At 36.7% G+C, this 16,196-nt stretch overlaps 1 protein-coding gene across 9 annotated transcripts in view; it reads left to right on the forward strand.

Moving 5' to 3' along the window:
• ARHGAP24 (Rho GTPase activating protein 24) overlaps nucleotides 1-16,196 on the forward strand; it is a 732,927-nt gene that overhangs the window by 690,864 nt on the left and 25,867 nt on the right. For all 9 annotated transcript variants that reach the window (XM_072810777.1, XM_072810776.1, XM_072810780.1 and 6 more), the window contains one exon: nucleotides 13,800-13,932. In XM_072810777.1, the coding sequence (XP_072666878.1) occupies nucleotides 13,800-13,932 (133 nt within the window). The remainder of the gene's footprint in view (nucleotides 1-13,799; nucleotides 13,933-16,196) is intronic.

Raw genomic sequence — 16,196 nt, forward strand, 5'->3', positions numbered from 1 at the left:
GTGCCCGTCACCCAGTCACCCCAACCCCCCGCCCACCTCCCTTTCCACCACCCCTTGTTCGTTTCCCAGAGTCTCTCATGTTCTGTCTCCCTCTCTGATATTTCCCACTCATTTTTTCTCCTTTCCCCTTTATTCCCTTTCACTATTTTTTATATTCCCCATATGAATGAGACCATATAATGATTGTCCTTCTCCGATTGACTTATTTCACTCAGCATAATACCCTCCAGTTCCAACCACGTCAAAGCAAATGGTGGGTATTTGTCATTTCTAATGGCTGAGTAATATTCCATTGTATACATAAACCACATCTTTATCCATTCATCTTTCGATGGACACGAGGCTCCTTCCACAGTTTGGCTATTGTGGACATTGCTGCTAGAAACATCGGGGTGCAGGTGTCCCGGCGTTTCATTGCATCTGTATCTTTGGAGTAAATCCCCAGCAGTGCAATTGCTGGGTCTATTTTGAACTCTTTGAGGAACCTCCACACAGTTTTCCAGAGTGGCTGCACCATTCACATTCCCACCAACAGTGCAAGAGGGTTCCCCTTTCTCCACATCCTCTCCAACATTTATTGTTTCTGTCTTGTTAATTTTCCCCATTCTCACTGGGGTGAGGTGGTATCTCATTGTGGTTTTGATTTGTATTTCCCTGATGGCAAGTGATGCGGAGCATTTTCTCATGTGCATGTTGGCCATGTCTACGTCTTCCTCTGTGAGATGTCTGTTCATGTCCTTTGCCCATTTCATGATTGGATTGTTTGTTTCTTTGCTGTTGAGTTTAATAAGTTCTTTATAGATCTTGGATACTAGTCCTTTATCTGATACGTCATTTGCAAGTATCTTCTCCCATTCTGTAGGTTGTCTTTTAGTTTTGTTGACTGTTTCTTTTGCCGTGCAGAAACTTTTTATCTTGATTAAGTCCCAATAGTTCATTTTTGCTTTTGTTTTTCTTGCCTTCATAGATGTATCTTGCAAGAAGTTACTGTGGCCAAGTTCATAAAGGGTTCTCCTCTAGGATTTTGTTGGATTCTTGTCTTACATTTAGATCTTTCAACCATTTAATCTTCGTGTATGGTGTAAGAGAATGGTCCAGTTTCATTCTTCTGCATGTGGATGTCCAGTTTTCCCAGCACCATTTATTGAAGAGACTGTCTTTTTTTCCAGTGGATTGTCTTTCCTCCTTTGTCGAATATTAGTTGACCATAAAGTTCAGGGTCCACTTCTGGATTCTCTATTCTGTTCCATTGATCTATGTGTCTGTTTTTGTGCCAGTACCACACTGTCTTGATGACCACAGCTTTATAGTACAACCTGAAATCTGGCATTGTGATGCCCCCAGCTCTGGTTTTCTTTTGTAATATTCCCCTGGCTTTTTGGGGTCTTTTCTGATTCCACACAAATCTTAAGATAATTTGTTCCAACTCTCTGAAGAAAGTCCATGGTATTTTGGTAGGGATTGCATTAAATGTGTAAATTGCCCTGGGTAGCATTGACATTTTCACAACATTAATTCTTCCAATCCATGAGGATGGAATATTTTTCCATCTCTTTGTGTCTTCCTCAATTTCTTTCATTAGTGTTCTGTAGTTTTTAGGATATAGATCCTTTACCTCTTTGGTTAGGTTTATTCCTAGGTATTTTATGCTTTTGGGTGCAATTGTAAATGGGATTGACTCCTTAATTTCTCTTTCTTCAGTCTCATTGTTAGTGTATAGAAATGCCACTGACTTCTGGGCATTGATTTTGTATCCTGCCACACTGCCAAACTGCTGTATGAGTGAGTTCTAGCAATCTTGGGGTGGAGTCTTTTGGGTTTTCTATGTAGAGTATCATGTCATCTGTGAAGAGGGAGAGTTTGACTTCTTCTTTGCCAATTTGAATGCCTTTTATTTCTTTTTGTTGTCTGATTGCTGAGGCTAGGACTTCTAGTTCTATGTTGAATAGCAGTGGTGAGAATGGACATCCCTGTCTTGTTCCTGATCTTAGGGGAAAGGCTCCCAGTGTTTCCCCATTGAGAATGATATTTGCTGTGGGCTTTTCCTAGATGGCTTTTAAGATGCTGAGGAATGTTCCCTCTATCGCTACACTCTTGTCTTCAGTGTTTTAAATCTAGGGTATCTTCATTTCTGTCTTGAAATCTCCATGGCAATTCCGACTTAAAGAAATAAGATTCCTGCAAGGTTTTACATTCTGAAAATGGATGCTCGCATGTGTCTTAGAAATCAGATTGTAAATATTCTTTTTTAAAAGATTTTATTTATTTATTTATTCATAAGAGAAAGAGAGAGAGGCAGAGACACAGGCAGAGGGAGAAGCAGGCTCCATGCAGGGAGTCTGATGTGGGACTCGATCCCGGGTCTCTAGGATCATGCCCTTGGCTGAAGGTGGCACTAAACTGCTGGGCCACCGGGGCTGCCCAGATTGTAAATATTCTTGCCTGAGCTTGGTGAAAGTGCATCCCTTAAAGGGATGTGTTTTTCTGAAATAAACTTATTGAGTCATATTTTACATATCATGTGACAGACACACTGCAAGGGTAGAATTCAGTAATTTTTGACAAATTTGCCAAGTTATGCAGACATTACTACATATAGATTTAGAATATTGTCATCACCTGAATAACATCGCTTATGCCTTTGGTATTTCCAGCAGCCCTCATCCCTAGACAACCACTATTTCACTTTCTGTCTCTATAGATTTTCCATTTTCTGGACATGGAATTATTCAATATATGGTCTTTTGTATCCAGCTTCTTTCACTTAGCATAATGCTCTTGAGGTTTGTCCATATTGTAACATATATCAGTAGTTTGTTGCTTTTCATTCAGGAATAGAATTTCATATTGTGGATGCACTGCATTTTATTTATCCATCTATCTGTTGGCAGATATTTCTGTTGTTTCCATGTTTTGGCTTTTATAAATAATGTGTGAACATGCATGTACAAGTTTTTGTGTGGACATACACATTCACTTCTCTTGGGGATATACCCAGAAGGAGATTTGTCATAGCTATGTTTAACACTTGGGGAATTACCAAACTGTTTTCCAAAGCGGCTGCATCATTTCACATTTCTACCGGCAATGTATGAGTGTGCCAATATTTTATTCTAGCCATTCTAGTGAGTGTGAAATGGTAGCATTGTCTTAATTTGCATTTCCCTAATGCTTATCTTTTTATGTGCTTATGAATCATTTATATGTGCCCTTTAGAAGTCCTATGGTTTTAAAACGTTTGATTTCTTTGATTATCCTGATAATTTATTATAAGGAAATGGTTGAAAATTGCTGAAGAATCAATAATAATGTTCTGGGAGTATCTATTTAGGATTGAGATAAATAACTGTGATACTATGAGAGCATGAATCTTCATACCCATGAGGATGTCACTGTGGATATTCATTTAAAACTTTGTATTCATAAAATAGCACTCATATAGAATAAGATCTTACAGAAAGTGGAGAATTATGAACCTCGATCACCTTATTTATCCCTAACACCTAGAAAAATGTCTGACACACTGTAGGTGCTCAACAAACCTTAGTTGAATAAATGGATATAAGAAGTACAATTTGAATATATTTATTGAATGAATGGATGCCAGTATTTCTAATATCTCAGTAAGTAGACAAACCCTGTGCTTCTTTTCATAGCTTACAATTTAGGAAGCCTGAAAATTGTCATGTTTCAAAACAACTTCTAAAATTCTGTCAGAATATCATTTTTGTCCACTGAAGCAAAATGTCCACCTGTGTCAATGTAGAGTCATAATCTCATGAATGGGTTTAAAATTTCATAAGGGTCACAGCTCTAAATTAAGTCCAGTACCTTTATTTGTTTTGTACTCTAGAAATGCTCTCATGAATATGGATGCACCATACTTCCCACTTACACTGACTTCTCCTAAAATGGTCCAAGTAGAAAACAGAGCTAATATGATAAATTTCTGTGTTTGTGGGAGCAAAGTATCCTTTCCAACAAAAAGTGTGACAGATTTTAATATGAGACTCACAACAAATATGCAGCTGGATTTTTTAAAACTTTTTGTCCTCTCCCTCAATATATGTATCCATAAAAATAATCTGGGATGATGTCATTTAGCCTATATGTTAAGAATGCTTTTGTGTTATAACAAAAGACTGTTGAAGTGTTCAGAGAAGGAATGAGTTTTGCATGGACTTGGATGGTTTGGGAATTAGACTCATCTGGATATATCAGCAAATCCTTTCAAGTTCCTTCTAGCACTATTAGTTAGAGATTCAACTATGTAAAACCAGGCTTATATTTAATCTGCTCCTTTATAAGACACAAAGGTTTTGTTTTCTACCTTACTGACTTTACTAGAAAAAAATAAGTTTTCTGGAAAAGAATTTTTCATGATTTATTGTTTATCCCAGAATCAGATAATCAAAATTCTTCAAATGTTTGGCAGTTATGGAAGGAAATGGGCAATATGCAATAAAGTCAGTGTTGTTACTGTGTCTCCAATAAATAAATAAATATACATATATTATATATATATATATATATATATATAGTTGCTATTTAGTCTTTGTTAGCTAGAAAATTATTGTGATATTTGGCTCTGTTTTATTTTTTATTTTAAAATAGAAAGATTGAAGTATGTATGTAGGTGTTATATGCTAATAAGAAAATTTAAAAATACATTTTTAGCATAAATATACCCCCTCGAATCAGAACCTCAACAATACTTTTCTGAGAAATCCCTGGTTGCATATTCTGAAATCTCTCTAGGAAGAAAATAAATTGTTGAATGTATTTTGATGATCACGTTTTTTTTTGTTTCTCCTGAAATTCCTTCTGCAGAGTTTAGTAAAGGGAAAAACATGTAAGCAAAACAGTATAAAATTGTGAAGTAACTAAATGCAGCTGTAACTTCTCTACTGTAGCTAAGCCAGGTTCATTAGCTATTTGCTAAAATCTTGAGGATTATATGAAACTGAAATTACAACCCATAGCACTTCAAGCCCTTGATACAATTGAAACAAGAAAGAGCTATGTGATAAAGTCTCAGATATATACATTTACTAATGTAAAGACATGGAAATTGGTAGAGTCATGTAAACTCTCTCTGAAAGAATGCCTCAGGGTCTGTATGTCAGGAGTCAAATGTTGGGAAAGATAGCATATCCCATTTAAGCAACAACTGGAAGCTCACCACTTACAAAATCCGAATAGATAATATAAAGTATTTCTTCCAGTTATTTTTATTTATGAGCCATTCCTAGAGGAAATGTGAGGTGAGCAAGAGATGTCTTATCCCACCTCCCTCATATAGTCACATAATTCATTAAATAGTAAGTGCTATTTGTTTAGTATAATTTTATATTTTCTCTAAGTGAATTTTCTTTATATCTGTTACTGTGAGTAGTCTCTTTATACTCACCTAAAAATAGGTAATCTAAGTCAACAATAATCTAATCTTTTTAATCATTCTTACATTTTGGCATTTATTTTATACTTTGTGAGTTTAGGAAATTATGCTCCATAGAATAGCCAGAGAAAGTGCTAATGTATAGATATTACTTCAGCATAACTACCAACCTAGATTAAGAATGCTCATATTTACTACAAATGCTGAGCAAGCAAACTGTCTCCTTCATCTAAGGGCAACTATAGATACTCTGTAGAACTTTAAAGTCTTGAGCTTTTTACTGAAACAATTATACATAAATGCAGTGAAGATCTGCTGGCACTAATTAGTGAGAACAAAGTCCAACATGTATAGTCAATCAAGAAAAGTCTTAGTTTTCTTCATGCGTTACTAGATTTCCAAAGAACGAAATATATATTTATATGTATGCAGTATCTGTGTGTTATGTGTGTATGTATAGGATGTAGAGATACCCACACACTAAAAATAGAACCTCTGTGGTTTGTAAAAAGACTATCCCTAACCCCTAATCTCTTTATCATTAGTGACTTTCAAATAATTTCTTAGGTCAATCCTTTTTCTAAGCAATTATATGCATAATTGATATGAGTAGGATCTCAGTTTAATAAGAAAAATCTTTGTGGCTTCATTAACTTCAGCTTTAATTTCTATAGGAAAAATTTTTTATAACTTGGCTGTTAAGAGTTTGGACAATATTAATGTGTCACCTATAGTACAAGACTGTATCACCTGCATTTGAATATTGCTTCGAAGGTAAATTTGTATATAATATTGGTACTTAGGTCCCAAATCGCCAGAGTTGGAGGGACATATTAATTCATTTTAATAGCCATGTTGATTAATTAAGTAAACAATGACACTTAGGTTCTTTTAAAATTATTTATTTTTATTGAGATATAATTGACATATACCATCGTGTAAGTTTAAGGTATATGATGTGTTGGTCTGATACATTTATGTATTGCAATATGATCACCACCATAGTGTTAGCTAACACCCCTATCAAGTCACATAATTATATATTTTTTTCTATAATTTCTTTTTTTGTGGTGGAACCTTTAACATCAAGGCTCTTAGCAGCTTGGAAGTTTATAAAATAGCATTGTTGACTATATTCAATATGCTGTGCATTGGACCTCCAGAATTTACCTGCTACCTGAAGTTTAAGGTTATAGTTTTTTGTTATTGTTTTTGAAAGTGTATGCATATAAATGTACAAGGTAACCTGTTAAAATAGTTATATTGATCTAATACTGCTTTAAGGAAACTTTTGTGACTATTCTACATCAAGCCTTATAAATGCGTCAATCCCACTAGCCTTTCCCCTCCAATAAACTCATCTTGTTACTATAGCAGAGGAAGTCAGATTTTATCTTCTTTCTTTAATGTAGGGATTTACTTTAACTTACTTCAACATATTAGCTATTTATAAAGTGAATCAATGTTCTCTAGCTCAAACTAACTAAAGGATGACAACTCTAATGACTACTTTATAAAGTAAGCATATTGTTTCTTTGTGATGTATATTTATCTACATATGCTTATACATTTGCCCTTTCACTCAAATCTAATATTCAAAAGCTATACAACAAGGTATTTACTTGTCATTTATGTTTATTTGTTCCTAACAATTACCATTTATATGTGTATGTTCAGGGAACTGAGTATAGGAAGACAGACTTGCAACATAAAAACCAGTGAGCATTATATTACATTAATGGAGGTGAGTGATTTGAACTTCATTTGAGCAGGTTTTACATGACAATTTATGGGATCCAGTCATGAGTATTTTTAAAAACTTTCCAGGGGATTCCAATGTGCAGCTCAGTCTGAGCTAACCACTGTTAAGATTTAGGGTCTCAGGAAAAGCAAAACTTAAGCTGACTTCTTGAGTTTCTTGTTTATTTGTGTGAATGGTGATGCCATCATGGTTGAGAAAATGGCAAAGGAGGAATAATTTTATTGCAAGGTTTTTTGTTGTTGTTATCCAACTTTGTTTACATGGAGTTCAAAATATGTACAGAACATCTACAAATTCAATGGAAAGGTCTGGTGTAGGGATGCCTGGGTGGCTCAGTGGTTGAGCGCCAGCCTTCGTTTGGCCCAGGGCATGATCCTGGAATCCTGGGATTGAGTCCCACATCAGGCTCCCTGCATGGAGCCTGCTTCTCTCTCTGCCTATGTCTCTGCCTCTGTGTGTGTGTGTGTGTCTGCCTCTGTCCTTCTGTGTCTCTCATAAATAGATAGATAGATAGATAGATAGATAGATAGATAGATAGATAGATAGATAGATAAACTTTAAAAAAGAAAGGTCTGGTGTAAAGAGGTATACTTTGTAGTTATCATAGAAAAGTGATAGTTGAGCTTACATGTTTTGTACTTAGGTTTCTCAATCATAAGAATCATCTGAGGAGCTTTTTAAAAATCTCACTGCCCCTACCAATGATATCAGAATATATAGGACCCAATCATTGGCATTTTGAAAAACTTTTCATGAGACTCTAGTGTGCAACCAAGATCACTTTTTTCTCTATCACATTGATCTGACAATATTTCCATAAATCCACATTATCTGAAAGCACATTTCTAAGTTTCTGCTAACATTTCATTACCTAGTACTTTAACAGTACTAATTCATGGTTTTATAGGTAAGCTCATGAGATACAGATTTGGGAGTTTATATTAGTCACCTCAGGCTGCCATGACAAAATACCACAGACTGGGTGGTTTAACCAACAGAAACTTATTTTCTCACAGCTCTGGAGCCTGGATGTCTGAGATCAGGGTGCCAGCTTGGTCAGGTTCTGATAAGGGCTCTCTTTTTGGCTTCTCACCCTGTACTCACACAGCCTTTTCTCCTTGCATATACAAGGGAGCAAGGGGCTGGGGAGAAAGCCCTCTAGTGTCTTATAAGGGCACCAGTCTCATCAAACCAGGGTCCTATCCTCATGAGCTCTTCTAACCCCAATTATCTCTCCCAAAGGTTCCATCTCCCAATACCATCACATCAGAGGTTAGAGCTTCAACATGTGAATGAGAGAGGGGGCACAACTCAGGCTATAGTAGAGATCATCATGCAGTTGTCTGCCTTCATTACCTTTAAACTAAGAGCTTCATTTGGCACAAGAACTAATTCAGTGTAGTCCAGACAGGTAAAACTGTCTTCTTGCTGTGTATAATCCAGTGGTGACACATAACAACACAGAACCAGATTCAAGTTGCAGTTCAAAGTGTACCAGTTTTGACAGATACATAAGAAAAATAAGTTTGAACAGAACCAGACTTTTCTTGCAAACATGTAGTTTAGTTTGGAACTATGTACTACCTTCAGATCTGCTTTTCTGTGCCTTTGAATTGGGTGTAAAGAACAACATGTTATTTAAGAAAGTTTGACAGTAGTCTGCATCATGGTAGTGTGGCTGAATATCCTAAGTCTCATCTATGTTCTCCCTAGAGTTTGATGGATATGACTTTTTTCTTAATTTCAGATGAAGCTTAGGTCATCTTACTCTGTTTGTGCTTGTGTGTGTGTGTGCGTGTGTGTTGCAAATAAGTTCACAATATCCTTAATAATTTCCAGTGTGGGTGCATTGGAAATTCATTCTCTTCAGTGAAATCAACAGATTATATTGTGTTCTGTGCATAGCATCCAGAGTAAAAAAAAAATCCAATTTCTAATTCTGAGGTTTAAAAGTTTCAAGGTTTTTGCCTTTGTGTTATTATTACACTTGTAATTACTGAGGCATTTGCACTGATCCATGTATGAGAGTCTGTTTATCAGGGAAGGAGGGGGTGGAGATAGCAGATGAACAAGGAAGGATTGTTGTCAGACTTCTTTATCCCTGTTCAGATCAGTGAGAGGCCTATATTATACATAGTTTATAAGTAGGACAGGCAATTTCCAGGAACTGTAAAGCACATTCTTAAGATCTCACATCTGACAAGGACTTAATAGCAGAATTTACAGGAAGTGTTAAGAAGTAGAATAAATGAGGTATTGGTATGGTATGGCAGAGTATTGATGGTGATTAGAGATAAACCCAAGGGGGACAAAAAGACCTATGTTGTCCATTTCTGTTTCACCCAGCATGTGGCATGAAGCCAAGCCCATCATAAGTATTCCAGAACTGTTTTTGATAGAAAGATTCCAGAATGACCAAAGACACACACGTGAGATTATAAAATTAGGTCGATCATCGAAAGGCTCATGAAATCCTCCCTATCAGGTTGGTAAAAAGACTATACATGAGGAAGCAGGACTCAGAAGTAAAGTCCAATTGCAATATAAGAAGAAAGCAAAACCTATCTGCTGATCAGTTAACGGACACATGATACAGAGCATCTCCTGCTCTGCTGGCTCCTTTACTCAGGATCCCGGGGCCTGTCTTTCCCTCTTTGCCATCACTGGTTAGAATGTGCACGATTATTTACCTTAATTTCTGAAAACAGGTTCTACCACCAGATGAGTGAAAGAGACCTGAGGTTTGTGTATTGATTTTACATTTGCAAGTAGTCTTGAATTTCTACCCAAAAAGCATGACTTTAAAGCCATTCATATCTTAGTGATTAACCAGAAAGAATTTCATACCAGGGTGGTTGGTTTCTTGTTCAAGTACCCAAAATAGGGTTAGTAACAGGACCTGCTCACTGGACTGTTGTGAGGGCCTGACAAGAGAGTGAGATACATATAGGTGTGCTGCTGCTGCTATTTTATTCATTCATTCATTCATTCATTCATTCTCCATTGTATACTGACTTGCCACAATGCAGTCATTTCACCTTTTTTTTTTTTTTTAAGTAGGCTCTATACCTGATGTGGAGCCCAATGCAGAGCTTGAACTCATGACCCTGAGATCAAGACCAGAGCTGAGATCAAGAGTCAGACACTCAACTAACTGAGCCACCCAGGCACCCTATCATTTCACTTTGGTAAAGACTGACAATATATTTCTCTGAGACAAAGATGGCACATTCCCCTAGGCGCATTGGGCAATTACCATACAATATTAGTATTTATCTGGCTGTCCATAGTAAGCAAATATTAATTAGTCAAAGTCATAGGTTTTCAGTGAGAAATAGGCTGGACAGTGTGATGCAGATGGCTCCCATTTTGTACAGTGGATACGAAGAGATTTTTCAGACAAGCACCAGACTTCCCGTTGTAGAGGGTGGCATTCTGGCAAGAAGGGCAGATGGACTGTGAGCGCCTTAAGGTGAATAAGAACTGGCACACATGCTGGGGTCTTCCCAGAAGTAATTGTTTTCTTCCATTCAGTGGAAAAGGACAGAGCCAAAAATGAGAATGCCAGGAAAATGTAGGTGTTTCTATTTCTACCAAATAACCTAAGTTTAATAAAGCCCCAGAAAGAGAGTAGTGTATTTTTAAAAGTTTTAGCCTCCAAGTAAATATTTAGTAGCCTTTGTTATTTGGAAAAAAAAAAAACACAGAAAAGTATTTGGTCGTTTTTTTCATCGTTTCTATATAACTAACCATGTATGGGTGTGTACTATAATGCTAGAAAGCTAATGTAAAGTATCACTTTAGGAAAGGAATAAAATCATCATACCATCCACGTCTCTTACCTTGATTCATAGCTCAAATATTTCTATTCTTGGAACATTGCTGCAGCTCTGGTGCTAAGAAAATTGCTGGTGGATGAAAAATGAGTCTGCAGCCTTTTCACCCTTCACAGCGTTGGAACCCTCTGACTACTCTAACTTTGCAATGGTGCCATCTAGTGTTCACACGTCCTAAGCACTACCCCTTAGTCTTCGTTAAGACTAACACAAAATAATATGTGTAGCAAGCAAGTTACCTTAAAAACAGTGTGGTGAGGGGGAGTCAATGTGATGAACTTCAGTCATTGAAACACTAGAACAGATTTTTCATTGAATTTCTTATTTCTCATTTCTCATTATTGCCCCATTTACTTATTACACTTCTTTCACAAATATGTTTATATATTCTGTCTATATGGTCATACAAATTGTAGACAACACTCCATGTTTTGAAGTTATACTTATTTTATATTTTATTTTTTATATTATTCTCCATACCTAACTATAATTCTAACACAATGGTCGTTGTCTTTGAAGACAATACAACCAACGTAGTTATGGGTTGTGGTTTTGTCAGTGCTGATGATTGTACCTTCAAAGGTCAGGTGCTTCACTACTTAGCCAGGGAAACAGAAGGGCTTTGATATGCATAAAATACAGTGTTTTTTTTCCAAAACACAAAACAAAACAAAAACTAGTCTTACATATTGACACTATGATAGACCTATCAGTTTAAAAATTTTTTGTAGAAAGTAATTTGAGGGGACGTCTGGGTGGCTCAACGGTTGAGCCCCTGCCTTCCGCCCAGGATGTGATCCTGGAGTCCCAAGATCAAGTCCCACATCGGGCTCCCTGCATGCAGCCTGCTTCTCTCTCTGCCTGTTTCTCTGTCTCTCTCTCTGTGTCTCTCATGAATAAATAAATAAAATCCTTAAAAAAGAAAGAAAGAAAGCAATTTGAGGAATTAATGAGTTCAGGCACAGTTTTCGAGGTGTCCCAGAGATGTGATTTTTATTTTCCTTACTAGCCTCTGAGTTGACTTCTATACTGCCTATCAATTCAGAATTGTAAGAAAAAAAGAATAAATATAATTATGAAAGAACAAAATTAATTGAAGACAGGCCCTATTAGATCACCTCCCTCATTTTAACATCTGTAGAATGGTTGACAAAACATCTGCTCTGACTGACTGACATGGAAATGAAAAAGCTCAGCCTTTGCCCTAATTTAGAGGAGGGTGGAGTCCCAGGCTCTTGAGAATGCTGCCCACAGGCAAACCTCATCCAGTCCCACTCTGAAGTTGGCTCTCCGTTAGCTTTTTGTTGCCTCCTTTAGGACAGGATGTTCCCTCCCACTTTGGGCTCTGTTTACCTGCCTTGCTTTAATCAGGAATGCCTTCTTTTGTGCTTCTGCTCTCACTCGGTTAATTATTACACCTCTTCAGACCTTGGCCTGTGCATCATTTCCTAAGAGAAGCCCTCCAACTTCTAATTGTTCTCTCTTGTTATTAGGTATCATCCAGCACTTTTTCTTATTACCACTCACCATACTTTGCAATATGTGTGTTATTATCTACTTAATATTCCTTGTCCCACTAGATTATAAATTGCAAGCAAGCTGCAATAATCTTTTTTAACCATTTGGGGTCCTAGCCACTGTGTTTTCTATAGTTCAATATGATGTAGGCGTGTGGGAAATAGCTGATGAAATCAACCTAAGTCCAAAATTGAGAACTAAGATGCCCATTGTCCCAGCCTGTGTAGATTTGTGATGTCAACACTGCTTCCATATCACCCTTGGGGCAAGAGACTATTCACTGAGGCAGAAAATTCAGCTATATTGTCTCTCTCAAGGTCTACCTCCCTGGAGATATGCAGCACAGTGGGATTTTCATTCTCAATACCTGCAGTATCCCTGACCTTGTCCACCACCACTCTTCCACTTCTCAGGGTCAATTGGCCTTTCACTCCCTGCACACCAATTCCTCCTTGCCACACTTCTATCCTCCTCACCCAAAATAATAACTAAATAAATAAGCAAACAAACAAAATTCACTTCTTGTAGTCTTTACTGTGAGCCATCTTCATGAATTAACATAGAGATAGAGAGCACAAAATGTAAATTAATATTTGAAGAAATTATCCTGTCACTCTGGTAGTCAATAGGGAATAAAAATAAATTTTGCACATTATACAAAAGACAGGTGTATTTTCATAGTTTATTTTTGTAGTACATTCCTTCTCTTTCTAGAAGACTCTAAGGATTCTCAACTATGTTAGAATATTAGATGAGAAATCATGCTGAGAATCATCTTCAAAATCAGTTCTGCTTAAAAAGTTATAACATGTACAAAGTTTCTGATATCTGTAACCAATCACCAATGTCTTCTAAAGGATAAGAAATGAAGCTAGGATTCAGAACTGATTAATTGTCGTATTGAATACATGCATGCACGCATAGGTGGATTCCGTATTTTTTGTAAATTGTATTATATTTCATTTAAAGTCTGGTATCTTGGCATTGTTCTCCAAAGTTACCACTTTTGCCTAACATCAAGTACAGACAAAAGAAAAGTGCTTGAACTTCTGAATATTTCAAACCACACTGAAACTTCCCAGAGTCCTTCCAGATCCCTTTCTTCTCTACCTGTAGTAACATTTCAAAGGCAGAATGAAAGTATGTGCCTCTTAAAAGCTGAATTTACTGATTTAATTGCCAGTTCGTATAGAATTCTGACTCTTAAACGTGTTTTCGATGAAAAGCTAAACAGGATAATATAAAATTTACTCTGAAGAATATCTTCACACTTCTATCTCCACAGCAACACAGATGTACACACAGTGGCGTCACTTCTTAAACTCTATCTCCGAGAACTCCCAGAACCGGTCATTCCTTATGCAAAGTATGAAGATTTTTTGTCCTGTGCCAAACTGCTCAGCAAAGAAGAAGAAGCTGTAAGTGGATGCATCTATTTCTAAAAAAAAAAAGCCTTCATTTGTTTTTTTTGTCATTGTTCTTAGTTTTTAACTTGTAAATTTCCTTTTGTCTCATTCTTGGATTGTTTTCCACTATTGTATTTATTGACATTATGCACACTTAGATATTACACACACAGCTCAGGTCCCATTTTTGATCCCCTACTCATCAAAAAGAAAAATGCAGGTCAATAAATGAAATGAGCACTCCTTGCCTACTTTGTTCCTCTAAACGATTATGTGCTGCATTAGGCCAAACATTCCATGAGCAAAGTGAATGCCTTATTTCATATTCTCTTTTTCATTGTGTTCCTCTCTAAATTACCTAAATTACCTCCTACCAAATCTTAACTACCAAAAAAACAGCTTTATTGAGATATGATTCATATACTATATAATCACCTATTTAAAGTATACATTGAGTGCAGTCTAGTATATAGTTGACCCATAAACAACATGGATTTGAACTACATGGATTCACTTACACATAGATTTTTTGCAATATGGTACCATAAATGTATTTTTTCTTCCCTATGATTTTCTTTCTTTTTTTTAATTTTTTTAATTTTTTTAATTTTTTAATTTTTTTATAATAAATTTATTTTTTATTGGTGTTCAATTTGCCAACATACAGAATAACACCCAGTGCTCATCCCGTCAAGTGCCCCCCTCAGTGCCCATCACCCATTCACCCCCACGCCCCTCCCTCCTCCCCTTCCACCACCCCTAGTTCGTTTCCCAGAGTTAGGAGTCTTTATGTTCTGTCTCCCTTTCTGATATTTCCCACACACTTCTTCTCCCTTCCCTTATATTCCCTTTCACTATTATTTATATTCCCCAAATGAAAGGGACCATATAATGTTTGTCCTTCTCCAGTTGACTTACTTCACTCAGCATAATACCCTCCAGTTCCATCCACGCTGAAGCAAGTGGTGGGTATTTGTCGTTTCTAATGGCTGAGTAATATTCCATTGTATACATAAACCACATCTTCTTTATCCATTCATCTTTCGATGGACACCAAGGCTCCTTCCACAGTTTGGCTATTGTCTATGATTTTCTTAATATTTTCTTTTCTCTAGCTTACCTTTTTGTAAGAGTACAGCAAAGAATGCATTAAACACACAAAATATTTGTTAATCAACTGTTTATGTTATCAGTAAGGTTTCCAGTCAACGATAGGCTATTAGTAACTAAGTTTTGAGGGAGACAAAAGTTATTCATGGATTTTCAAGTTGGGGGGGATTGGCATCCCGAGCCCCCACATTGCTCAAGGGTCAACTGCATTCTCAAGATTTGTGCAACCACTACCAAAATCTAATTAGAATATTAAGCACATTTTCATCATCTTATAGCCAATCCCATACTTATATCCCAGGCCCACCTACCCTTTCCCAGCTCTTGGCAGCTACTAATCTACTTTCTGGATCTATAAACTTGCCTATTTTGGCTGTTTCATATAAATGGAATCATTCATTACATTGTCTTCTGTGACTGGCTTCTTTCACTGTTTTTTAGGTTTATTCACACTATTCCACATATACCAGTATTTCATGCCATTTATTTATTTATTTATTTATTTATTTATTTATTTATTTATTTATCTATCTATCTATCTATCTATCCATCCATCCATCCATCCATCCATCCATCCATCCATTTATCAGTTGTAGCACCCGTGCCTTGTTTCCATTGTTTGGCTATTATTACTAATGCTGCTGTGAATATCCATGTGCAAAGTTTGGCATGGACATATATCTGCATTTCTCCTGAGTATATACCTAGGAGGCAGAATTGCTGAGCCATATGTAACTCTGTGTTTTCTAAAGAGGTTCTGTCATTTTAAATTCCCACCAGCCATGTGTGCAGATTCCAACTTCTGCACATTTTTGCCAACACTTTTTATCTCTGTTTTTTACCACAGGCATCCTAATATATGTGAGGTGAAATCTCATTGAGCATGAGTTGCATATACCTGATGGTTAATGATGTTAAGCATTTTTCCATGTACTTACTGGCTCATAGTGAGAGAGAGCTTGCTCACATGTGCACATGTGGGGGAGGGGCAGAGAGAAGGGGAAAGAGAATTTTTAGCAGACTCCTTGCTGAGTGCAAAACCCAATGCTGGACTCGATCCATGACTCTGAGACCATGACTTGAGCCAAAATCAAGAATCAGACACTCAACAACTGAACCACCCAGGTGCTCCAAGTCTCTTCAGTTTTTGGATGGTGTCCTTTAAA

The sequence above is a fragment of the Canis lupus genome, chromosome 33 (genome assembly GCF_048164855.1).
Source record: "Canis lupus baileyi chromosome 33, mCanLup2.hap1, whole genome shotgun sequence".
In the NCBI taxonomy this organism is placed as follows: Eukaryota; Metazoa; Chordata; class Mammalia; order Carnivora; family Canidae; genus Canis; species Canis lupus.